The following is a 26943-nucleotide window of genomic DNA, read 5'->3' as shown; positions in this document are numbered from 1 at the left end:
ATGTGTGTCCTAGGAGTAGTACAGCCCAGTATTTTAGGTTTGGCAGAGCATTTTCAGAGGTTAGGGATCTGGTTCATTCAGACTGGTCCATGGTTTGATCCCTCCTGCAGTAACGTAAAACAGCGGCTTTTCCTGATAGGGCTCTGATAGCACCAATTCCAGCTCTCCACCCTCCTCCTCAGCCAACTACTGCCACTTGCAGCAGAGAGACTGGGAAGAGATTTCCTTCTGCACCTTCTCTGACTTCCTTCTCCTGTTCTGCTGCCTGCCTTGCTGCCAGCAAAGGAAAATATCATGCAGCTGTGAAAATGAATGTGGTCTCACACCCTGCGGTTTCCTCTTCTGGGTGGTGATCAGTTGTCCTCATGCCTTTTCGCTGCGAACCCATCAGCTGTCAGTGACACTCCCTCCCTGAAACCTGTGTTTCAGTCCTGCCAGTGGAACCACCACAGGAGGAGCAGTGTATTGGTAAAGGGATGTTGCCTTCCCCACCTGCTGCTGCTACTTGCATAAGAAGGAAAACACCCAACCCTTGCATCTTTTTTTTTTCCTTTACTTACCATAGAGCCAAGCCTACAGAGATGGACAAAGGATTACTAAATCCTGATGAGCCAGCAGACTTGGCACAAAACCAAGAAAAACCTTGAAATATTGAAAGTCATTTTAAAAATTGAAAAGCATTAACCTCGGATGATTTTTTTGATGATGAGAAGATGAAAGTTGGAAACACGTAACTGAATTACTGTTTGTAGATATGCAGCACTTCTGAAGTTAAATCAAAGTATCGTGTTCACTGTAGTTAAAGTAGTTAATATTTGCCAGATTAGCTTGAGGCATTTCGATGTGGCGTGTAGATAACAGTGGCACAGCGTGCTTACACAGATGAAATGAGACATACTCACATCCAATGCTTTTCATAGAAACACACCATCAGCACAGCTCCTCTTTAACCTGCAAAATCTTATTTTACTAATACCTTCTACAGATTATGTTGTAACAGTGCAGGAAGTGATTCATTTTAGACATACAAATGTAGTTATACTTCAAAGTGCTTTATCACTTTTCTGTTTCAACTTTACGCACAGCAAGTGGGTAAAACTTCAACAGCATTTAGCTGTATGAATGAGCCCCATGGGCTATGCCCACTGTGGTAGCAGATCTATTTGTCAGCAGAATTTTTTCTCACAGCCTACTCTTATCAGAAGACAGATGCGATTACTAAGCTAAAATGGTATGTGAAAACATATGGTGTTTTGGAGCTGCTTGGTTACTGTGGCGGATAAATAGCTCCTGACCCTAACCAGGAACTTTTCATGAAAAAAGATCGGTGTCCCTATGCCTTATAAAGGCATGGGCAGGCTTATTCCAGCGCTCAAGAAGGGGCGGTAGCGAGGTTTTTTTTTTTTTTTTCCAGCAGCGGTCGCAGGCGAATGAAGTTGAGCTGAAACTGCGAACACTTCATCCCGGCACTGAGCGGCAAAACTCTGTCAAGAGAGGAGGAAGCAGGTGAAATTTAAAAAAAAAAAAATAAATAAAAAAAGAAACCCACTTGGTCATGGGGAAATCAGGTGAGCAAATGCCTTCGTGCAGTTGGCTGTGTGTTCGCACAAAGTCCGTGCCTGGTTTTATGCTTGGAAAGCGTCGCTAAAGCGTTCAGTGGCTTTCCTCGGAGCAGGCTGCTTTCATTTGTGCATGGTACAGTCTGGGAGGAGCTTTCTCTCTGACAAAGGGTTGGATTGAAAAAAACTAAAAGAAAAGCGACCCCCCACCTCAGCCTGCACGGTGTAGAGGTAGCTGTATTTCATATACAACTTTGTAAAGTTTGTATTTTGTAACCTAAAGTACTTTTGCTTTGCTGTAAAAAAATGACTTTGAATCCTGTAGCTTTAAAGTTATTTTGTGTCTTGCTGTCTGACCAAACTTATTAGCCTTGCCGATAAGCAGCAGGATGCTTCGAGGGGGGTAAGCTTTATCACCTTTCCTGTCGGAAGGATTTAGATGTAAGATCTGGTTACTATTTAACTGCGGACAGACTTGCTCAGCTCTTAAGTCTCCCCAGCTGTGCACATATTCTTTAAGCCTTTCCCTGCTGCTGCTGCCTGTGCTGTTGGTTCTTTTCCCACTGCTGCTGGCTGTCTGTGTGCCCTGCTCAGTTTGGGCTGGAGAGACATCTCCAAAGCTTCCAAGGAGCCAGGGACCTTCAGAAGGGAGTTCTCCGTGCCCTGGGGTTTCTCCACTGTTGCTCTGTTAAAAAACATGAGTAAAAAACTGTCCTGAATTTCTGAAACAGCTGTGAAACTGGATGGGACTTTTTGTTCTTGTTCTTAGGGCATTGTATCTTTGACAAATCAGAGCCTGGTGGCGTGTTGTCTGTCTGCCCTGTGTGTGAACAGCACATATAGGGACATGCTCAGCAAAACTTAGTGCTTTATTAACTCAAATAAACCTCTTCAGAGAAACTTAGGGAAAATCTTTGTGTGAGTAACACTTTAAAGGGCCTCAGCATGGGTGTATTGGTGTAGGGTTTTTTTAGTTTTTAGGGGTTTTTTTTTAGGGGTTTTTTTTTGTTTTTTTTTCATTTTTCTTTATTTTTAAAGGTCATCATGCTAGATGAGATCAGAGCTGTCTGCAAATATGACTGTAGAGGGTTTACTGGTATGACACCCAGTCCAGGCAAACCACCTGCTTTTTTGTAGCCAAGTCCAGCTGCCAGTGGGTGGGTTTGTCCTCATAACCTGACAGCTAGACTGGGATAAATAACCCTGTAACAATTCAAATAAGCATAGTTGCTGTGAAGTATCAAGCTCAGCACTTCCCGTGCTAAGTACAAATACCAAATCAATGTAGTTAGTGCCTGTACATTACATTAGCAAAGCACATTGGGCAAAAGCAGTAGAGATACTCCACTGTGCATCTCACAATCCTCAAAGGAATGAAAATCTCCTTTGTTTTAATGCATGAAAATTGCTAGAACAGTCATAAGGCAATTACCATCTTCATTTTTTTCCCCATGCACATTTATTGCTGTGCATTAGTCAATTTTTACAAACTTAGGAACAATGGCAGACCAGAAACTCCCTTTGCCAAGGCATGGGTAATGTTCGCATCCTTAAGTGGTTATACAAATCGAGCTTGAGATCTAGGTACGTGTTAGGAATGTTTTCTAACTATTTGTGGCATGCTTTTCAAACCAATGTTAAACTAGGTCTAGGTTATTGTCTTTGAGCTGTGTGCAATATTTTTAGATGAATCATAAAACAGATCCTGTCCTGACAATTGGTGTATTGACTAAATCCCATCTGCCCTTTCTACTTCACTGAAGCCTTCAAATTCCTGTCTGAGATCATTCAGTGTGGTTTGCCTTTGAATGGAGAGAGCAGCTGTTGTACAGAGTACTGCTTCCTCTGTGTTTTGTGTGAAATACAAAATGTGTTCCTGCTCTAGTACTCTTAAGGTATGATTCAGACAAATTTCTCTGTGCTAGAGTACGTGAACATGTAACAGGTTGCATGACAGATCTGTTTGACCTCAGAACAGATTCCTTGCTCCTCTCCTTGGTCAGAAAGCTTAAGGCAGAGATTTCCTGAAAGTTTAATTTAAGGATGCTCTAATTCATGACAAGTGGGGCCACTACTTTACTAGAAATGAGCAGTTTCTTTATTCTCTTGGTTTTGGTAAATCTGTCTTGAGGTCTAAGTATCCCCATGCAAAGAAAACCTGCTATTGGAAATCTCTGTTCTTTGGTAAAAACGCTCCAGTAGCTTTGTATTACTAGTTGGTAGATTATTTTTGAAGCAATGTTCATTCCAAGTGTCAGAGCTAGAGACTTGACATTGCTGTGTTTCATTGGATAGAGCTGAGTGTTGAAACCTTCGGTGCCTCTGACTCAGCTTTCTTCCCTGAAAGCTGCAGGCTGATGAAACCAAATCCATACTGAAACTTCCTTGTCAGGGTTAGAAAATGCCTCCCGTGGTCATAACTCCTGCAAACACTTAAGCCAAACACGGAGACCCCCTCTGCCCTCCCCTAGGTCTTCCCTTTTCAGACACCATTTGGATTAGTGGGGAGTGCAGGCAGACGTCCCCAAAGATCCCAGATAGCTCTAATCAAGAAGACAGGGATAATATTTCTGCAGGAAAGGAGGGGATGGGGAGCTGGCAGCTCTTGGCTGCCCTGTTGCTGAGAGTGCCGTGCTGGCAGGGCTCTGACCACGCTGTAGCTGTGCACAGCCGGAGGCGGGGTCCTGCGGGCAGCCCTCACCCCACAGGGGATTATCCATCCATCCATCCATCCATCCATCCATCCATCCATCCCAGCAGCTGCAGGCGATACTCAGGAAAGCAGCTGGCTGCGAGCTCTGCTCCTCCGCTCTGGAGCACGTGGATCTCTGCTGAGCAGTGGGAGTCTCTGAATAGGCTGGGATGGTGGTAGGAAAGGCTGCTAAAAGTTTTATTTCTCCCACTTTCCCCCGGGTTCAGCCTCGTGGGGGAAGGGAGCTTGTCCCGCTTGCTCTGTACGGGGCAATAGCTCTCTTTATTCTGGCAAGTGTATGCAGATGGTGTCAAGGTCAGGCTCAGTAAATACTGCAATCATTTTACAGAATTTGGTTTTATTTTTCTGCTGTTTTTCCTTTTTCCTGCCACTTCTGCAAATGTGGGCGGGACTCCATAGAAAGGACTGGGAGTTACCCACTGCTCTGCGTTTTGAGTCAGTACAAAAAAACAAAGAGGGGCTGAGAAAGGATTTTAAGAAAAGGCAAAGAGACAGGAACAAGACTCAATGCAGTTTTCCACGCTGATTTTAATCTCATTTAGAAGCATGTGCTGGTTTTTAACTCTTAAGAGCATCATCAGAGTATAGTAAAAAGGACTGTTGTGTTTGCTACAGAATGAGCGAAGTCTTCAGCTGAAATGCTGACTTTTAGTTCAGCATCCTGGTAAGAGACAGCCATAGCAGGTCATGACAGAAATACAGGCATACTGGACAAGTGACCTGTTTCCTTTCTGAGAAATCAGATACTCCCGAGCTGCCAAAATGAGAAAGAGTTGTGCTGGCTGCTTTTACAGGACTAGTGGGGATAGGGAAGATGGATTGTCTGAACTGCTAGAAACTGAGCTTTTGCATTTGGTAACATTAGGACATTTGCAGAACTTGCCAACACAAGTTACTGTCTTTTTCTTTACACCAGAACTGAACTGGAGGTGTGGTGGGAAAATGACTTTTCAAAGTTAATTTAATTCTTAGTCCTGCATCTCCAGTTGTATGCAGAAGACATTGATTGCTGGGTTCAAGTTCAATAAGTAGCAGAGAAAAAAAAGTCTTCCAGGAATATGTCAGGCTTTGGCAGTATTCTGCATCCAATTTTTACCTGTCTGTTGAACCATCAAGGTTTTGGTGGGGGAGAAGAATGCAGCAGCCACCCCACGCAACAGTGGTTGCTCCTGTCAGCTGTTAGATTATTCCCTTAGCTCCTTGTGTTCAAGGCAGATAAATACTGAAACAAGTGGGAAGGGCTCAGGAAGAATAAGATAGGATATGACGGTCTGTAGTAACTGAGATACCTACCAAGGTTTCCCATGCTATTGTCCTGTATCAAAGAAAAAAACCAAAACAAACCCACAAAAAAAACCAAACCACAAACCAAAGAAATCTCATGCAAACTCTGCATTTTCTATGTGTACAGTTGGTAGTGTCTATCTTGCCTGGGTTTGAATTTGCTTCTGTTGCTGCTCTATGTGCAGGAACAAAAAAGTATGAGAAAACAAGTATTTTGATTTTAACTGTTTTGCTATTTATTATTTATCTCAACAGGCCAGAAGGGTATGTCAGATCTCTCTTTCTGTAGAGGCTGTGCTGTTCTCTGAAAGATAAGTTGGAGCCTATCTCTGTTCTGTTTTTACAGGCAGATGTAGGCAAGTTCTGCCCAGTCTGTGAAGGTCTGAACAGCAGCCAGAGCTGGGCTGGGTGGCCCTGCACAGGGGGATGAGGTGAGGCTGTGTGGGTGCCCAATCTCCCTGGTGCAGAACTGGCTCCTGTGCAAGTAGGTGTGAGGAGGTGGTAGGAGTCTGGGGTGTTGTGTAGGAAGACAATATGGGCCTGTTTAGGTCACTCTAGACATTCAATGTATCCCTGGAAATGTTCAAGGTCAGGTCAGATGAAGCTCTGAGCAACAGGGTGTAATTGAAGGTGTCCCTGCTCATTGCAGGAGGATTGGACTAAATGATCTTCAAAGGTCCCTCTCAATCCAAACGGTTCTATTATTCTGTGATTCTATGAAATAAATCCTTTTAAAAAAGATTTTGAATTTTGAGAACTGGAGTTTAACCTGTTGAGCAGAGGGATGAAAAACAGGTGGTGTAATTGATTGTAAATGTGAGTAAAGAAAGATTTCTGTGCCTCCCTGCCTGACTTTGATTACTGGGTAGGAGAGTTCACACACATCAGTGATCAGAAGAAATGTGCGTGGCCATATTTCCATGCCTCAGGGAGGTGCATAAATAAACATACTTTAAACATTGCCCAGCTATCTTGGATGTCCTTGGCAGAAAAACAAGGTGGGAGGATATTGGAGTTGATGAGATTAAAACTAGTTCAGGTATGCTCACCCCAAACCATGATAGAACATGAATGGTAGATGTGTAAAATGCAGGAGCATATGCCAGGAGACATGGGATAGTTCTATCTCTGTTTGATTCTTGCTTGCAAAATTCTTCACTTTCCAAAGACTTTTATGGGCACCACACAGCCAGCAGTGCTATGTAAAATGAGCTTGGCACTGGGTGCTATCTCTGTTTGATTTTTGCTTGCAAAATTCTTCACTTTCCAAAGACTTTTGTTGGCACCACACAGCCAACAGTGCTATGCTAAAATGATCTTGGCACTGGGTAAAAACAAGGTTATGTCTGTTGCTGTCCACATACAGAGCATAAGAACAAGCAGCATCCAAAATATGAATAGAAAAAAATATTCCATTTGAATTCAATTACTTCTTTTCAATTACTTCTTTTCAATTACTCAAAACAACTGATTTCTGTTGTTACTCATTAATAAATATAGTTGTGCCTTATATTCTTCAATAAATTGCTGTAATTATAAACTCTAAGCATATACAGCATTGGGGAAAGAAGCTGGAGAAGATTACATTAATTACTTCTCCTGCATAGTGTGATTCTAACACATGCAGGTCACTTATGGCTTTGTGTTTGGAAGTGCATGTGCCCTAGGAATTCTGTGGCAGTTGGATTTAAGAATAGGAGGTCTTTCTGATGGGAGTCTCCTTAGTCTTTTTAAAAGAGATAGCAGCATGCACATTAGCTGCCTACAAATGTTGTCTGTGTCACATGATTACAATATTCAGGTGCCCTTCCTGGCAGAATAGTAATAAAAAGAACACTTTTGATTGACTTTCATGCAAAGCCGGAACTGGCTGCTCTGGAGATGATGAGCTATCAGTTCCAACTTTATGTAAGATGAATGCTCCATGGAAGTGACTGCTTGTTGTTCTGATTGTTGGTCAGTTTGGAGGAGACAGGCTACAAGCCAAGGATTTCTTCTCACACCCTTGCCTCCAGTGAAAGTGAAAACTTGGTTCTGTCAGTGCTCAAGACCCCAAGACTGCTGATTAGTGCTGCTTGTTTTGTAAATGCCTGTATCACGGAAGGCTCTGCTGCCTCTCAGAGCTGTGCAGCCTCCAGTTTACCAGGTGTTCCTTTTTAATCAGGGCAGTCAATTGCCTTACTGTTTATAAAAGGCCTTAAGTGAGGAAGTAATCAGCACTGTCTATTATAGCAAGAATAGGATTTGCAATCAAGTAGTGACTTGACTAATGTCATTGAAACATTATTGCATCGGCAGCATCATATTCTCAGGCCACATGCCCCAGATTGGGTGTGGGGGAAAAGAGTGTGTTACATTGTGTGGCACAGATAATGCAAGGTTATTAATTTGCAGTTTGCTGTAGAGCAAGCCCAGATATTAAAATGAGTGGGGTCCTTGTCCATCAGATGCAGTTAACTCAGACATCTCACTGTTGTCCTGAAGTTCATCCCAGTGATAAGCAAGTGTGTGAGCAAATTCAGGCAAAACGGGAAGCTGAGAAACATCACAAAAACTCCTTCCTGAAGAAGGATCTCCTGAGCTGAAGAGAAAGCTATTTTGAGCAGCAAACATAGGAACGTTCCAGGAAACTACTCCCGTTTAAACTAGTATCTAATTATAACTCCCAATTCCTTTCACTTCCATCAGCAGTACTTTCTCTTCTAACTTTTAGTAAGGTTACAGGATAATTCAGGTTGGAAGGGAAATCATGTACCAACAATTACGATATCTTTCATAAATGCCTGTTGTAGAGGATGGAGACCTTGCTCCTTTACTGAATTCTTGATTGTGTAAAAGGAGACAAGGAAACCCCACCCAGGATACAATACTTTCTAAACATAGTATGATTTAATCTTTTCTTTCCTCCAGGATTTATACATGGTTTCATTTCTTCTGTAAATTTCCAAGCAATCAGCCAGTTATGTTAGAGAAAAGGGGAATTTAACACTCAGGGAGATCAGTTTTTATGGCTGGAAATGATTAATGAATTGGAGTGTCAGATCCATTTTCCCAAATGACATAGAGCATTAAGGGCCAGTCTTGGAAGCCCCAAATGGGGGGCAAGAGAGTGCAGTTAAATACGTGGAGAAAGAAGCATGGAACATTCACTCCTTGTGTTGCTGCAGACACCAGCGAGCATGAGACCACCCTGAAGCATTTGTGGCTTCAAACCAAAGTGCTGAGTCAAAGTGCAGTGGAACATGACTGTCTTCTTAATATTTCTCATATCAGTTAGACATCCATCAATTCTCCATTGAAGGAATGCTATTCTCACAGTGGGAAAGATTCAGCTAGGGATGGTTTCCAGAGAGTTACATTTCAAGTGTGGATAAAGATTAATAATAAATGTCAGATATCTTAGAAAAGTCTAGATGCAAATGTGGTCTTTAGAAGCTGGGATCTCCTTTACTTGAGAATTTTGCTTGTTTCCAGTCAGTGAATATACTTTGAGAAGTTTGTCACAATAAAAGTATCAGTTACCTGGGACAGTAACAAAGGACTTTTTGATGTAATTACTTTACAGTTCCCTAAACATTCTAATTATTTTTTCCACAAACCCGTTGGGCATGCTAAAAGCTGTATTTGCTGCATTCTTGTTCCGTAACCACTTCTGCTTCCAGGATAGAGTAGAGCAATTCTGCAGAATCCAGGGAAACTGAAGGGATTTTGGTTTTAAACTCAGTGTTTAAACAATTACTTAATTACCTTTTATGTGTTTTCTATCTACTTTGCATCTGTCCTCTCCATGTATTCTGGCACTTGGCTTCTGTTCTAGTTTAGGAATGGTTTTCTCCAATTTAGTGTTCCTACTGAAACCTCCCCAAATGATGCACTGCTCATGCATTCTCCTCTCACCCTTCCCATGGGTGCCTGGAGAGGAGAACTGGAGAAACAAAAAGTTAAAAATTGTTGAGACAAGAACAATTTACTGGAAACAGCAATGAGAAACAATTTACTGGAAACAGGAAGAAAAACAAAGAGTAACAGCAACAATATTAATAGAAAAATGTACAGGACAGGTGAGTGATTCATATGCAAATGCTCACTACCACTCAGAGACTAAAATAGCTGATCATGCCACACTACCTTGACATGGAAGAGACCCCTTCCCCCATTCCTAGAAAATGATGAGAGGTGGTATAGAATAATCTCCAGGTCCTAGTTGTGGTTCCTCCTGGCTATTGCAAAAGTTAGCCCTGGTCTGGTTGGAAGCAGGACCGTTTCATTCTGCCTGGTTCTGGACCCGAAAGAGTAACATGGAAGTAACATGCAGTGTCCTGATAATATAAGAGCAAATTTCTAGGTATTTATTTTTGGGGGAAGATTGAAAGGTGGGGTCTTTATCTCAATTTACCTCTAATGCACACATTGGGTGAAGAGTTTGAGGCCTCTGTCGTGGTTCAAAGAGAGATTGAGACAGACGTAATGGTACCTTTCTCTGTAGGATTCTGAAAGAGGTTTGTCTCATAGTAACACAGGGCAATCTGGCTTGGAAGAGACTGTTGAAGGTCCTCTGATACACCCCCCAGAGCAGGCAGATCTTGAACTACATTAGGTTGCTCAGTCCCATCCAACCTGACCTTGAATGTTTCCAGGGATGGGTTATTCACCACCTCTCTGGGCAGCCTATGCCGGTGTTTCACCACCTTTACAATAAAAGAATTGTTCCATACATCTAGCCTGAATTGACTTTCTTTTATTGTAAACCTATTACGACTTGTCCTATCACTACAGGCCCTAATAAATTGTCTGCCTTTTGTCTTTCTTATAAGCCCTCTTTAAGCAGAGGCCACAATAAGGTCTCCCCAAAACTTTGTCTTCTCTAGACTGAACAGTCCAAACTCTCTCTTGTTGATAGCATTATATATTAACTATTTGAAGGCTAAATAGAAATATTTAGTATTTATGGAAAGTAAAACATGACCAGTGAAAGTTAATCCATAAACAATAGGACAAAAAGCACTGAGGAACAATAACTCTAGAGATTGATACAGGGCTCATTTTGGAGTCACCAGGGTGGATACTTAGGCATAAAAACATATGCTTCTTTTGCTAGTCATGTGTGTGCCTGCTATAATGTTGTATGTCCTGAGTGCTGAGCTAAAGGCTACCCACAGCATTTCTGCTGTGCAGGGATTTGGTGCTTTGTGGAACAATTCACTGTTATCACCTTGCATGGGAGCAGTGGAGGAGGTGCAGTTGACAGCAGCAAAGGTGATGCAGGGCAGCTCATGTTGTGGAACACATGTTCGGGTAACTCACCTCTGTTTTGGTAGAAAAGTAGAAATGGCAGGAGAAGACAGCTCTAACAAGAGGCTGTATGGATTCAGGCATGAGAGCTCTTCATGCAAGAAAGACTGAGTAGATTGGCTCTGTTTAGAGACAGTAGAATAGAGAAATAGAATTATCTGAAAAACAAATGTGATGGGAAAAGGCAGTCTAGATTCTTCTGCCTATTTTTGCCTATCACAGAAAGCTGATCAATGAACGTGGAGTCCAAGAGCATAACAGCTGTAAGGTATGCTCTGTACCACATCATAGCCTAGAAATTCATTGTCACATGCTGCCATTATCTTAGCCAATGTTGCAGAAGAATAAGAAATGGAGGCAAATAATTGAATATTGAGGAGCAAGCAACTGTATCTAATACCTTCAGTTGTTTTACTTATTAAGGTGTGTAATGGTTCATGACCAAGCTTAACTCTCTGGCAGTAGAAAATATTTTTTTTCTAGCAGCTTAAGCAGCTTACATGAAGGGAAAGAAGTACGTCTCCACAGCTGTTTGGGAAACTGTTCCCATTTGGGTGGGAGCCTGAAAACGCCCACTAACTTGCACTTTTAATGCCTGGCTTCTCAGTGTATGGAACACCGGTAAAATGGAAAAACTTAACATGCGTTCTGAAACAAATCTGAAATATATCTGGCACTTGGGCGTCCCTCTCCACACATCATCAGGCACGGGAAAAGCTGTACAGAGGGAGGTGGTTAGCACATGAGCTTGAGTCACAGAAGATAAGCATTTCTATAGCAGCCACCTTTGAGGGAAAGGGAGGATGGAGGTTCTCCAGGGACAGCATAGCAGTGCCTGTTACATAGCAGTTGCAGCTAGAAGCAACTCAGTTTTGTCCATGACTTGTTACTCTTTGTAAGCCAGAAAGTTAGTACAGAGCTACATTATGCAGTATTTCTGTTAATGTATGGACTGGGCACTGATGAAATCTGTATTTCAGTTTACCTTTTTTTTAAATTAGAATTTCAATTTGATGTTGTCATTGAGAGCAAATTATTTGGATATAAACTTCCATATTTGGGGGTCAGATTGTTTATCTACAATTTCAGTGTTGAGTGGGTGAGATATTAAGTCTAGGTGATAACTGGCACAAGTTTAGCATGGTCTCAAGAGAAAAAAGTAGTCTGGAGTATGTGATGCAACATTCAAAGCTGTGTTTTTCAATGTCATTATTTGTAGGTTGTCTTAACATTTCCTTGCTGGAAGCTTGGACCCCCTGCATCAGGGAAGGGCATGAACTGGATGTAGGCTTGCTTTCCTCAGTGACTTCTGATAGATGCTGTAGAAATTGGCTACCTCTGCAACAGAGCAGATGAGAGGTTTAGGACTCTGGCCTGCTAGAATCAGTGAGCTGTGAGCTATGGCAACAAGAGTGATGGGACAGGCTCATTAGCAAAGAGGAGTTTGTGTGCTTGAATATCAGAGTGGAGGTGCTTGTTTTCCTGATGATGTGCAACTTGTGATGTGCAACATAAAATTGAGGGAGAACTGAAGAGGAGGAAGGTGGTGGGCAAATGTCATTTTGTTCAACAGGGCTGCTGTGTTATACCAATAAACTGATACCAAAAGAGTGAGCCTGAAAGCATGTTATGGAGAATATGTTAGATATATGTCCACAATGACACTTTGATCAGGAAAGAGTCAACCCAACTTCAGACTGTGTTCAAAAGACTTAAGGTACTGCATGAAACCGTAATTGCTTTCTTGTGTGCATTGGCTACTGAGATTCTTTTAGGCTGCTGTATTATCCCAGTGCTGTTGAGGAAAGTGGAGAGAACTCCAAGAGCAGCCTAAAGCATGAGAGTGAGCTTAGGGAAAAATTCTGAGAGCAGCGTGCGCAAACTGACAGCTCTATTTTGGGGAAAGTGCATCATTACAGACAGCAGAAGAGAATAATGCTAATACAGCAGAGAATGATTGATTTTAGTTGTCAGGATCAAGTAGTGAGAGGAAGATGAGAAATCTAAGGTTAATAACAGGAAACTCTTTCTAGTCATAGGAGCTGTTTGGGTTTCCCAAGTGTCTTATGAGGAAAATTATGGTAGTCATGCTAACTGAGATATTCAGAAATGAAGCTGATGAATCATTAATAAATATAAAAACCCATGCCACAGTAGTTGTTTCTTTCCTTACCACTTGCTGTTTGTGAACATTTGTCTTGAGCCAAATAAAGGTGCATTTTGAGATTTCTATGAATTTGTACTATAAAATTAATTAGAAGAATGGTGCATGTTTCCAAGTACTTGCAGAGCTCTAAACATGTTTAGGTGGTACCCTGACTAATACAGACAATTCTTGCATAGAGGGACAATCATTTGCATTTTTAATGCATCTCCTCAAAGGACATATTTGTTGCTTACTCTGAGATTGGAATGATGATACACTGCACTGATAGCTTAAAATAAAAGTCAGCCTAACTGATTTTGGTTTTAAATTGACAAACTGATTGACTAACCTTAAATCACTTTGCTATCGAAGAAAGCAGTAAGGATCACAGTTTTCTTCAACCTTTGGTGAGTCTGTAGCTTCCCAATGGGACTGTCTGTTAGAGTTTGTTTCTGGATGGAAGTCAGTGTTTCATTTCATCCTGCTGCCAGGTAATGAGGGTGGTACCCTTAAGTTCTGCTGTCCAGCCTGCACCAGGGCTTGGCTTCAGCGTATGCTTTTTCTGTCTTCACTAATATCTGTATTTGACAGACCTTTCAATTTTTTTTTAATGTGATTTCAGCTTCCAAACAATTTGCTGAAGAAGTCTTGAAAGTACACAATGACTACAGGAAGAAACATGGAGTCCCCCCATTAAAACTCTGCAAGAAGTTAAACAGAGGAGCCCAGCAGTGAGTTCAGTTCTTACTTTTCTCTAATGAAATTTGTTATACTTTTATCTGTTAGGTTTGACTGTGTTTACTGCAAAGATATTTGCCTTTTGACATGCTGATAACCAGTGAAGACTTACTGAGTAGAAAGTGAGGGACTCTTTTTCCATCATATAATAGTAGTTGGTCACATGGACACACGTGACCATCACAACTGTAACATGCTGATAACCAGTGAAGACTTACTGAGTAGAAAGTGAGGGACTCTACTCTTTCATCCCCTCTTTTTCCATCACATAATAGTAGTTGGTCACATGGACACATGTGACCATCGCAACTGTACAAATGGAGCCTTTTTCAGATGTGGACTACATCTGTCTGCACTGGTGTCCTCTGCAGAGGGCAGTTGTCTAAAATATGCTTTACCACCACTTCTGTCAAATGAGGGACTGTCATATGCAGGAGAAGATCTACTCCTGCTGAAATAGTGGGAAAAGGACTTTTTTGTGGTAAGAAGTGGTGACTGGTCTAAGATCAGTGGAATCAGGATGAAGTAATTTCTGATTATTTTATCTATCTCCCAGCCACAAAAGTATTATGTGTGTTCTGTTCTGTCACGAAGGAAACATCTTGCCTCTACTCCAGTGTTGAAGACTGCACAACTTCTTCTCAGTCCAACATGCAGCGAATCCATTTTCCTGCTCTCTGACTTGAGTCTTCCTTACAGAAATTGGAGTCCAGTACTGCTTGTCCTCTTTACTGTAGTTACGATAACCAGATTAATTCCCTTCTCTTTACAACAATCTTTTTCAAAAAGTAGATTTAAAAATCTTCAATTATTTTTCATGCTGATTCTCCCAGTACAAAGGAGATAACTGAAGGAGTAAATGCTGATTAAACTATTCAGAAGATAGATTATACTAAGTGGTGGGCAGTTTGATCCCTACTCTAGCCATAAGATCGCCTCCCATTAGCTTTCTACCATAACCATACAGATTCCTCTGTGCTGGGTGATCAGGAGAGAGAGATGCTGTAGTCTTTCCAGAACCTGATTTATTGTCCCAGCATGATGGGACACAGATGAACTGGCTCCTGACTCCTAGATTTCTCCCAGGTGTTGTGCTGTATAACACACCATGTAAATGGCATGTGGACATGACCTCTCCCAGCAAGAAAAATCTTGGTGTTTTCACTTTTTTTTTCTTTTTTCTTTTTTTTTCTTTTTTTTTTTTTAATTTTTTTTTTTTTTTAATTCTTGGGACACCATTATAACTGGATACAGTATTCCTAAAATGTAGAATGCTAGTGACTCATTCATCAACCTTGTAATCTGCTGGGACTTTCCTTCTGTTCTTCTAAAGGCTTTTTTTTTTTGTTTCTGTTTTTCATGCTCACAGTGAGGAAGAGATTTCATTGACTTGTCAATAGCACTTGTTGGGTCTCAGAAGTGCAACACTCAGTTTGAACAAGTCGGCTTGTACGAATAGTTCAGATTATTCTATCAAATATGCATTGCTCCACATTTATCTCTGAGTGTGCTGCTGCCCTTGCTGGGTATTTTTAGATCCTTCAGAAAATTTTCACAGCCCTCATTGGTCTCAGCTGAGGCCCTGCTGCAATGAACAACAATAGGAAACCTCTCTTTGGTTGAGGTCTGTAACTTGTAAGAATTAAAAGACATGTTCAGAGACTGATAAAACTGGTTGATAGCAAGAACAAGAAATGTTTTGGTCAAAATAAAAGATAAGAAATTTAAGAAATCTCATATTTTCAAGACAGATTTTTTTATATTCTTAAATTAAAAGAAGAATTTCACCTTTTCTTTGGGTATACCCTATATATACACCTTTGTTGGTATGTATTTGGGTGCTTTTCTCTCTGGGTGCTTTTCTGTGCTCCTCTACCTGTGTTGAAAATTGTGCGTTTCCTACTATTTTCAGGTCCAGTTATTGTGACAGGTGAACTGACTATTGAATCCCTGCTTTAACATGAGATGAGTCAGCCTCAGCAGGTGTCTGTTTATCTCTGACTGTAATGAAGCACAGGGTGATGATCTCAGATGAAAATCTCATGCTTTCAACTGCCTGAGCTGGAGTGGATTAATCACCTTTTGTCTCAAATCCCTGGCAGCTTCATCCATCTGCAATGTGTACTTAGTCTCAGTCCTGCCTCTTACTTGGGATATGAGGATCCTGAGAAAAATTACAGGACTGTAGAGACAGCATCTAAAGATCCTCTGGTTCAGGATCTAGCAAACTGACAACTGACAAGTTTTCATTTTTTCTAAATTAATGGATGTAGCTAATTACTCTTCTTTTTGTTTTGGTGGGACGATTAGGGCATAAGGAAATTAGAAACTGATGACTGAAGTACTAGCTTGGGTCAAAATGTTCAGCTGGACAAAATTCACGTCTCTGGCAGATGCCACTAATTCATGATTAGGGAAGGAGTAGGAGGACAAAACAAATGTGATCCTTCCTCCTTATTTTTTTCTGGAAATTACAGATTTATCCTGGACATTACCATTTTCCTAAGCAGTAAGTTGTATCCTCATTTATTTGTTGCTGTTTAATATGCTGTGAAGATTCCTCCCCACATCCATACACTGTGAATTTGCCTCTCTCTTTTTCAAATTCATATGTGCTTTGATGCCTGCATTGTCCTGTGGAAATGACTTCTGCTGCACAGTGTGGAAGAAGAGCTTTGTCTCACTTGAATTTTAAATCTGTGACCTGATGACTCTCTGTGTTGCCACTATAAGAAATAACAAATGGTCTTTCCAATTTCCCTGTCTCTGTACTGAAGCCTTTCCAATGTTGAATAAAGAGAGTAATTGCTTTACCCATGATGTTCTTCTTAACCCTATTGTTCTAGGAAAATAAAATACATCCTACATTTGCACACATGTCAAATTCTATAATTCTACAGAAACAGTGCTGCTTATCCCTGTGTTGGTTTGCACAGTTGTTGCCTCAGAGTCTCCATGTGATCCCCTTCTCTTCCATCTTATTGCCTGGTACATTGCCCCTTTTTTTACATTTGACTTTTTTTTTTTTTTTCATTTGTGAATGTAGGGAGTTTACACTTGCTTTGACTGAATTCCCACTTGTGATTTTTTTTCGAGTCTCATTGAGAACATTTAATTTACTCCTGTGAGGGACCTAGAAATGCCAGGAGGTGGCAGCTGTAGCATTTGCTGTAGGTACTTCCCTTTCCACCACCAGCTGTGGCTAAGGATGGCTGTTGGATTTCCAGGTGCTGGTTAAAATGTGGTGCATGGGGATCTGCCCTTTGATTTCTTCTAGGTCCTTCTCAGAATTTATGCAGATGCTCATGAAAGACAGGAAAAATGTGTTTTTCCTTTGCCTAACTCATTGATCTATGTAAGCTTAAAGCATCTCTGGCTTCAGGGCTTTGCAACTTGACTTAAACCCGTCATCTTCCAGCACAATTCCTTGCTTGCATATCCTTCTCTTCCTCCTGTTCCTCCTCCTTTCTGCTCATTGCAGCTGTGGTCCCTGACCCAATGTGTGGATTCCTTTGCTAGGTATGCAGAAGAACTGGCTGCCACGAGGGTCCTCAAGCACAGCTCTGAGTCTGCTAATGGGAATTGTGGAGAAAACCTGGCATGGGCATCCTATGACCAATCAGGTGAGCTCTCTTCTCTTGTTGTCTCACGGACACCTGATAAATGCCTTATCTCAAGTACTTTGGGTTGCATCTGGTAGCAAGATTGCTGGAGTTTCCTCTACTTCAAAAATGTACCCAGCATAGCCCAGCCCAGGCTCCCTGGGGAGAGGCTGGTGGTTGCAGTCACCTATGTGTCCTGAGAGCAAGAAGCATATGTGGGCACAGGGGGAGTAAGGGTCTCCTTACTGGTGGTGTGTTATGTCCCTTTGGAAGCAGGAGTTGGCAGCTACACTGCTCCCTGTGTCCCTGCTCTGGAGCTGTCTTTAGAGGTACTTGTCTGTCCATGCAGGAGAGAAGGAAGTCAACTATGCCCCCTACTTCACCTTTATCCTTAGTTTGTCCCAGCCAAGGAGAGGTCTGCCCACAGCCCAGCTGTGGTGAGGGAAGTGGAAAAATGTCTCTTACACACTGTACAGCAGTTCCTGTTTGTGGGGGCAAAAGCAGGGGACTGGACACCAAAGTGACAGTGGCTAATGTCCTTCCACTAATATCTTCCACTCTGTCAGCAAACAGCTTTAAGCCCTTTATCATTATTACATTTTTGAAGACTATTTTACTCCATGTATTTTCTGATGGTAAATGTAATTTGTAATTGGGAGCCTTTGGTTTGGTTGCCCCAGGAGCTGAATTTTGGTCAGGCTGACAGCCTGTTTTAAGCCCTCAGCTGGAGAGAGATTCAGCAGGCTCTTCCCTCCTGCCTCCTTCCAATGACTAGGGCTCATGCCTCAGCCTGCTGGGACAGCAGGTGGGATGTATTAAAAGTGACCACTTGCTTTCTTTATTCCAATCTACCCCTGGAATTTCCAGCACAGCCCCAAAGAAACACAAGCTCGTTTCTGTAGGCTGGAGGCTCTGTTTGAAGGATCTGGAAATTTTAGTGAGTTTTAGTCCCAGGGATGCTGTTTGGTTCCTGTTCAAGTGCAAACTCTAGTCCCAATTTTCCTGTTGAAAAAGAATCCCATGGTGGAAAAATACAATTTGATCTGCTCATATTTGGCATTCTGTCCTTTGCAAGGGTGTGAGGAAAGGATTCGGAGCAGCATGGGAAAACACAGATGTACAGCAGAGTTTGCAGAGTGGCTATGACTCACTGACTGAGCTTAGCTCTTTCTTGTTTGTGTTACTGGCCTGTGCTCCTTCCCTTGAGGTTAAAGCCACAGAATTCCCTTTTAGAGAGCTGGAAACATAGCACACAAATCCTTCTACAGAATGTCTGTCTTTTCACTGGATCTGGTCTGTTTTCTTCAATGCACAGTTTCCATACATAACTTTACAGTTTTGAAAAGTTTTGCTGGTTTTTATTCACAGGATTAAATACCATGTTGAGCAAATTAAGCTACATCCTCTTTTGTTCTGTGAAACATTTCTACATTTCCAATGCAACAGGATCACTCGAAATACCAGAATGAGAAAGCTAGTTTTTCAAAGGAAGTTATTTTCTCATCTAGGCTTAGTCTTTATCTTTGTGGAGTTGGTTCATTCTTCCTCTTTTTCTCATATAGTTCCCTCTGGATAGTTAATTTGTACCCTGCTCAATGAGGCAGAAATTTGGATTAAGACATCCATTCAGAGGCTTAACAAAGGCAGGCAGTGTCTTCTGGTTTCTTTCCCAGATAAAGCAAGACTCAATAAACCTCTAGAATACTTTGTATTCTCTCTCAAAAAGTGATGCTGTTGTTTATTTTGGCTCTTGCTGAGTTCTGTAATAATGCCAGAAGATGCATTTCTTGTTTCAGGGAAGGCTTAAGCTTTCAACTATAAAGCCTTCTAATATGACTCCTCTCCTGGTACAAGAATACCTTGAATTCTATTCAGGATTTTAGAGTTACATAGCCTAAAGCTGTTGCTAGAAATATGTTTATCCCTGTAATCCAAGAAAGAGTTGACAGCTGTTTCCTCCCTCCAGTCCTGCAGGAACTGCTCCGTGGCAGACTTTTCTTTGTCTGTGCTCAAATAAGTGAGCTGTCATCTGCCACTAATGCGAGAGACCGCAGCCTGCCTTGGCAGCTGTGCTATGTCAGGCTTCTCAGGATGCCTCATCTCGTTTCTCCTGTGTTGGGGGGCTGAAGGCAAGCATTGAATGTCTGAATTCTGTTTAGGATGGATGGTGTGGCTGAGAAGAACCTGCCCTGTTGCTGGTGGAAGCACTGTGGTTTATGAACTCTAGAGAGTTAGTAAGAGAAATCCAGTCAGCTATCACCCAGATCTGTCACGGGAGGAATCTGGGTCTCCTAAGGTTGGGACTGGTGTGCAGAACAGCACAAGCACTGTCTGTCCAAGCCCTGCAGGAGTGTGCTCTTACTGAAGGCCTGCCTTGATGTATCTCTTGCTGTCTAACACAGGCTCGTACAATAGTGTTAAATAAAGTAAAAGTAAGGACCTGCATGAAGGATTTTGAAAGCAGAGAATTACTTCCAAAAGCCATTGGTATGACTTTAGTCTAGGTAGATATTTTATTTCAAAGGCAATGTTAAATCTACCCTCTTTCCCCTCAGACTGGTGGAAGAGATGTTGTGAAAACTTAGTTTTTAAGTAGATCACCAAGGTGCTGCCCATTTGCAGAGAAATATGGTCTATGTGATTCTATTAGGATGATATTAGCAACTTAGTGGGATTACTTGAGGATTTAAGCATTCTTTGGTATGAGCAGAAACAGTAAGGCTGGGCCCAGAGAAATTAACTGGGCCCAGTTGAGGTGAGCTGAATACAGGAACAGGGCTGCCACAGCATTGTGTTCCCAATGGTGAGGCTGGGAATGTGTGTCCAGTCTTGCGCAGGCTGGGAATGTGTTTCCAGCCTTATGCACACAAACACACATGTAGCATAGACATGCTATGTCTGTGTGCAGAGCAGCACAAATAGCACAAACAGATGCAGTCTATTTGCTAAAATGAGCAGTACCAGTGGCCTCTTCCTCTTTCCTTTTCCAGCTGATTCCAATATATGTTACTGGAGTATATATAAGCAAATTAATATAGTATGTAAAAATACAAGTATCTATTTCTCAGTAAATGATTTCAAAATGGATATAATGTATGTTGTATAGTATTAAATTACATATGTTTATATATATATGTATATAATAGAGATAGAATTCCAGTGTGGATCCCATCAGTAGCTGAGCTCAGACACTCAGTCTGCCCAGTAGCTGTCCCTGGATCCTAATCTCACCAGTAGCTTGCACCTGGACATACCAATTCCTAAGGCTGCAGTTCCCCTCCAGTCACCAGCACACACAGTGCATCTCACACACACAGAGGCCCCTGGCTGCTGACCAGAACCACCCTGCAATGGCCATACACTTCTGCAGCTTACCCCAGAGCCCTTCACCTGCTCACCAGCTGGTCCTTCCTGTGCTTTGCTGGTGCTCCAGTTGATGGCACCACACAGAGGTCCCTGCAACCCTTGGTCTGGTACAAGTTGTTGGCACTCACACCCTTGACATCCACACAGAATGGAGCTCCTCACCCAGGAGAATGACACTTAATGAAACAACCACACAGCTGATGAGATGCAGGGCATGGCCAGGTCACTGCCTACATGCAGTGGCTCCTTGATAATAAGGGGGACATTACTTAGACTGTTAGTCCTACATATGGACTGAGCCCTCATGGTCACTCCTCTGACCCTCTGAGGAAGCTTGAGGCACAGCTAGTGTGGCCATGTTGCAAGCATGCTGCTTGTGTAAGTAAAATCAAATCACTGTGCTTGTTCTGGTCCTAGTCTTGGGCAAAACTATACTTGGACATCAGTTCAAGGATTGTTGCAGCAAGTTTTCACCTGAGGAAGATTGTCCATCATGACTGAAATTCATTAGAATGAGATTCAGCCTGTTCTGAAATGAACATCTAGTAAGCCTAGCTGAGCAGGTCATCAGTGAGCTCTCCCTCACTGGGAGAAGGGTGGAGTCAAACTGTGTTTCCACAGTGAAAGTGCTGAAACTCTGAGTGTAGCTTACAGCAGTGCAAAGAGGAAGGGTGATAAAAAAGCCCAGCAGAATATTTATTAATCAGCCCACAAGAAGAGCAACAGAAGAGAAGCTGCAGCTCTGACTGCAGGGCAGATCCATGTGCTTCTTGAAAGGAGTAAACTTTATCATTTTTGCTCTGATCAGGAATGAGGAATGGGAGCAATTTCTTTTCTGTGTTTTTTTTCCTTCTGACTGAAAAGCATTTTGAACAGCAACCAACTTCCTTTGTTTTGGGGGAACTTTGGGAGCAGGGGGAGGAGTTTTCAACAAACATTGAAAAGCAATCAAAACAGGCTCTAAATATGACTGCATAATTTATTCCATAATACATTTAAATGGAAATATTGTGGTCAGTTTTCTGGACCAGTAAGTCTGAGGATGCAAGTTGCTGCTAAAGCAGGTAGGCTCAGTGCACTCCTGACCCTTGTGCTGTTTTCTCTCTGGAAGCCTGGAGGTCACTGGGTTCAAAACAGGGATTTTCCTTAGTCCCCTGTGTGCAAGCTGTCATTTTCAACACTGGTTTGGCTTGTGTCCCACCAGGGCACTGTTTACTGCTCCACAAAGGGCAAAGAATCAGAAGAAAAGTATTTCAGAGGAGAGAGAGACTGTTTAATCACTAGGTACCTATGTGTCTTCTCGGTTGGTAATAGCTTCCACATTGGATTCCCCTTCACTTCCTCTGCCATGTGACACATACCACTCATTCACTTCACTTACAAGACACTTCTCTAAAATGTTTTCAAGACAGAGTTTGTCAAAAGTTGCCTAGTCCTTTGGTGACCTTCTCTTTTGCTGGAAAAAAAGTCAGTCTTTATTTTCCCACAGTTTATGAGGCCACAACTCTTTTAATTCAGGGATGATGACAGCAATGCCATATGATGAAAACTTGCTTTTGCATGTGAAAAATGGAGAATAGTGATCAGCTTCTCTGCTTTAACTGCCTGGCCTCAGTCAGTTGAAAGCTTTCATCCTTGAAATCTGGAAATAACACATGATAGACTGTGCTGCCCAACTATGCTCATTGTCTTTCAGGTACAGGATTGAGGCAGTCTTACCTGATGCCATTGCTATCTTCCTTGAATTAAAAAACAAGCAATTTTTCAAATGATAGTATTCTTTAAATTAAAAACAAATTAATGATGAAGAGATATTGTGTTTTCCAAGACTTCCATGTGCCCTGCAATGCTTGCATTATGGAGATTTTAAGTTCTGTCACATGCAGCCTAGGCACACTTCTCAGAGCTACAGTAAGCAAAGTGGGGGGGACTTTCCCTTTAAATACTGTTTATACTATGTCACACTGATACATTAACAGAGGGAATAGAAAGCTGGCAGCAGTGAGAATGCAGTCCTACATCTTCTAAAATCTTTCTTATGTAGTATAGTCACTTCAGCACTAGTACACATAGAATATATGGGCTTCATAAGGCCTGATCTGTCAGCAGTCACCTTCTGTAGTTCTGTTACACCCAGCTTACCACAAACCCATTTAAATCCTTCATAGCTATGAAATCTAGAGTAGGACAGCATGATCTGATTGGTTTGTTGTGTGTTTTTTTTACTATGGGCTTTTTCTTTTCCCCTTGTATTGCATAAAGGTCACTATTTGCACTATCTCTTTTTTTTTTTTTTTGTCTTCATTTTAACTTTAATGTGAGTAAGAAATTAACAAATAAGTATGTGTTACATACTTCAACCATAATACAGATCTACTGGGTTTGCTTTTCCCATGCAAAGAGAGAAGGAAAATAAAACAATTGTTATTCCTGAAACTTTTACTTTGGGAGGCAAGAGATGTTTTATTACCTTTTTGTGTAGAAAAAATTATTTGCTTTACTCAGCACTATTCCTAATGACCAGTGTGGCATATAAGTTCATAGTACTTCAAGTTCATAAGCCTCTCTAGAGATAGCATTTCATTGAATATTTGCTTATCAGCCATGGCTCTGACAACCAGCTTGCCAGGCTAACAGCATCATCCTTTTAGCTGACTTCAGTCATAACAAACTGAAGTTTAAAGAAGTTGATGTAGTGTCTGACTTCTAGAAGTGCACAAGTTTAAGACTTTTTGCTGTAAAATAGCAAAGCATGAGTCATTGCTCTTCTGCAGCCAACAGTCCACCAGGGACCAGCATTCTTCATGATGGCAGGCTCAACAGCTTTGGCAGCTTGCTTTGAAATCTCCTGGCCTTGTGTGGATGATACATCCTGGATGGCTAAGCAGAAATTGAATTATGAAGTTTACTCAGGGAAAAACCTGACCCCTCTCATCCCCCCAGTGTTTGGCACAAGAATTTCCTAACAACCAGTAATGGAAAACAAGAAACATTTGACATTTGTCTGCATTGCATCTGCAGATTCTGGTCTGAGCTACATCCCTGGCCATAGTCATAGTCCCTATACAGCTGTTGTCAGGGAGAGCCTTGGGTGGGATGAGACAATGCTGGACACACAGAGTTCCATACAGAAACAGCTCCTAAGTATGAATATTTGGGGTTTCTGTAGTACCCCAGATTATAGGGCCTCAAAATGGGCCTTCACAATGGCTTTAGTGCTAGGTAGAAACCACTAAAAACAAATGCATTCAAAAATCAGAAATATTTAATGCTGGTGAGAACATGGGAAACTAAAAATACAGCAGAAGTTTAATTTTTCTGTTGTTTACCTGGAGCTGGAAGGGGTAAACATTCACAGGTGTGGCCTTTGCTTAGAAAATCTGGCACACTTAGGCATTTTCAAACATTTCAAGAGGAAGAAGCTGGTGCAAGCTGTATGTGTAAGCCTGATGACAGGAGCACTTATCCAAGATGAGGGAGATGCGTCTTCATTACCTTCCAAGCTGAAAGTTACAGAAGATCTTACTGGCCAGGCTGTAAGTGAGCTACACTTTTGTGTTTATGTCATGATTCTACAGCACATTTCTTTTGTCTTTCAGGAAAAGATGTGGCTGACAGATGGTACAGTGAAATAAAAAATTACAGCTTTCAAAACCCAGGGTTTTCTTCTAGGACAGGTAAGTTCACACTGGGAACTGTCTCTTCAAAAAAGAAACTTCTACTGTTATTCTAAAAACTGACAAAATATAAAAACTCCTGAGAAATTAGAAAATAAGCAAAATTTTTAGGGTTTTTTTAGTACCGCATTTTTCCTCTGACTTCAAAGTTTTGAACAGGCAACTTATTTTTAAGGCAAATTAATTTGTAAGAAATGTTCAATTGGAATCATATAGGATGATTCCAATTTACTGTGTTGTTTACATTGACATGTGATTTCTGCTGAATTATATCACTCCACTCACAAAGATCATTTCAGCTAAAATTTGGAGACTGGGAACAGGTTGTTGGCTGCACATTAACAATCTAGTGCAAAATGGATTTGAGAATGTTGTTCCTCAAATAGTGCCCAAGCAAGAAAGGTACCTGACCTTGTTTCAAATTAAGAAAATCACGCTTTTCTCCCTGATTTTGGGATTTGCCTATGCATAGTGGGAACAACAATGTGGGGGTAGCTATTAAACTAGGCAGAAGAAGCAACAGAAATAGTGGGATTTTTGAAAAGTTGCACATGCAAACACATGGGGGAGTATGAGGCAGTTAAAGCAAGTGAATAATAGTCACTCCCAGAGCTGCTGTTCACACTGCAGGGAGTACAGACTGTGATGTCTTTGACAAATTTTGCATCAGATACTTATCCAACTACTTCTTTCACAATTCTCCTGCTACATGCTCTTATTTGGATACAGAACATGGAAATGGGAATAGTAGTATGAAAACATATCAGGTTAGGGATTTTCAAGACAAAATGCTAGTGGTAGGGTTCCTTTTCACGTCCTTAGCTTGTTCTCATGTTAGACAAAAGAGCAGCTGTGTATTGTTCTTCTTTCCCCCAGCACCTCACATGTTAAAGGAAATGTTACAGATTTAGTATCTAAAGGGAATGTTTATGTTTCTCTCTCTTTCTTCAGGTCACTTTACAGCAATGGTTTGGAAGAACACAAAAAAGATGGGAGTTGGAAAGGCATCTGCTAGTGATGGCTCAACATTTGTGGTGGCTAGATATGATCCAGCTGGAAATGTAGTAAATCCAGGCTATTATGAAGAAAATGTTCTTCCTCCAAGAAAATAACTTTATTTTTTTTAAGGTAGTCTTATTGCTTAATGACAAGTGAACCTGGATTTGGACCTAACAGTGTTGAAATTAAGCCCAATTCAATGAAATCTGTTTGATACTTCTGTTCACATCTCAGTGTGAAGAAACCAATTACATTTTGCTTGAGTCAATGTGCACATCAGGCCCCTGCTGTTTCTGGGGGGACCTCAGTTTATTTGAGGATGAACTATAAGCAGCATTTCTGAAGGATAAAATGGGTAAGATTTTTTAAAATTGTTTGCATGAACTCTGTGTCAGCATGTGAGTAAGCACATGTTGAATGTCTTTTTTTTTTTAACAAAAAAATTTATAGCTTTCTGTAAACTGAAGATACCAGCTTGTAATTATATTATATGCTCCCAGCTGTCCAATCCTTTTTCATAACTGTACCTTAGTTGCTCTGTCTTTACCTCCTGCTGTTGTGGGACCTACTCTCTGCAAATGGAACACACGCAAAACTTCCTGTATGAAAGGTACACGTGTAAAATGTAGTGGAATTCAGACCTGTGTGTTTGTATTAAGAGGATGGATCTCTCAGAACACTAAAAAGCTGCTGGCAAAATTATGGCCATCAAGCAAGCTGTAACTAATGCATGATCTAAAAAACCCTGTAATTTTTTAATCCCATTTTAGATGCTGATATGTAAAATACGTTTGAGATTAGTCTATATAAAGTTCAAAGTGCATCCTACAGTTTACAGTATGTACCTTGTATTATAATCAAATTGTTTACTTCCATTGCATAAAAATAAGATTCTACTTTTTTGATATTTATGCACAAAAAAGTTTCTTTGATGGTGTACTTTGAATTTTATTTCTCAGTAACTTATTTTTAAGGAATATCTTTTAAAGGTGTCATGCTATACAGGCAATAACATTCTCAAATCATCTCATCTTTAATAATGTAAGAGTAGGGGTGTTCACAAAGGTAATAATTAAGAGATGTATGCTCTTTATTCATATTATTCAATAATAGTAGTATTTCATGTGCTGGATTCATGCCTTGAAAACAATAAAGATTTAATTTCCTTAAGAACAAGGCAAGCAAAAATTCTGGGGACACTTTTTTCTCTGATTAAATGTGGGTTGGGCCATTTTGGCCAGGTTCATATACCTGCTTCAATTTGGGGGTTTGTTTTCTTTGTAAAAGTTTCTCTAGACTTTTGCTGAGATTCTATATGCCATAATCTGGTTCATGGACAGTGCCGTTACAGAAATACTTGTTTTTGTTTACACAGTTATAATAAACTGCACTCTTATGGCTTGATTATATGTCACTGTGATGCTGTTTGTTACAATTTTTTTGCTGTAACCAAGAATTTGACACATATCACGAACAACTGAAAAATAAATATTTTTGAATATGAACTACTCAAGCCTTTGCTGTTACTTGATTCTTTGTCAAATAATCATTCAATTTTATTTTCGGG

At 41.1% G+C, this 26943-nt stretch overlaps 1 protein-coding gene across 1 annotated transcript; it reads left to right on the top strand.

Moving 5' to 3' along the window:
- The first annotated feature begins 1037 nt into the window (after positions 1–1037).
- GLIPR2 (GLI pathogenesis related 2) lies at positions 1038–26884 on the top strand. The gene is made up of 5 exons (XM_041408087.1): positions 1038–1568; positions 13617–13725; positions 17252–17355; positions 24300–24377; positions 25329–26884. The coding sequence occupies exons 1-5, from the start codon at positions 1556–1558 to the stop codon at positions 25487–25489; spliced, it is 465 nt and encodes a 154-aa protein (XP_041264021.1). The 5' UTR covers positions 1038–1555; the 3' UTR covers positions 25490–26884.
- Positions 26885–26943: the final 59 nt, after the last annotated feature.

This window comes from Onychostruthus taczanowskii, unplaced genomic scaffold (genome assembly GCF_017590055.1).
Source record: "Onychostruthus taczanowskii isolate IOZ18803 unplaced genomic scaffold, ASM1759005v1 scaffold29, whole genome shotgun sequence".
Lineage (NCBI taxonomy): Eukaryota > Metazoa > Chordata > Aves > Passeriformes > Passeridae > Onychostruthus > Onychostruthus taczanowskii.
This window is presented reverse-complemented; position numbering and strand designations above follow the sequence as displayed.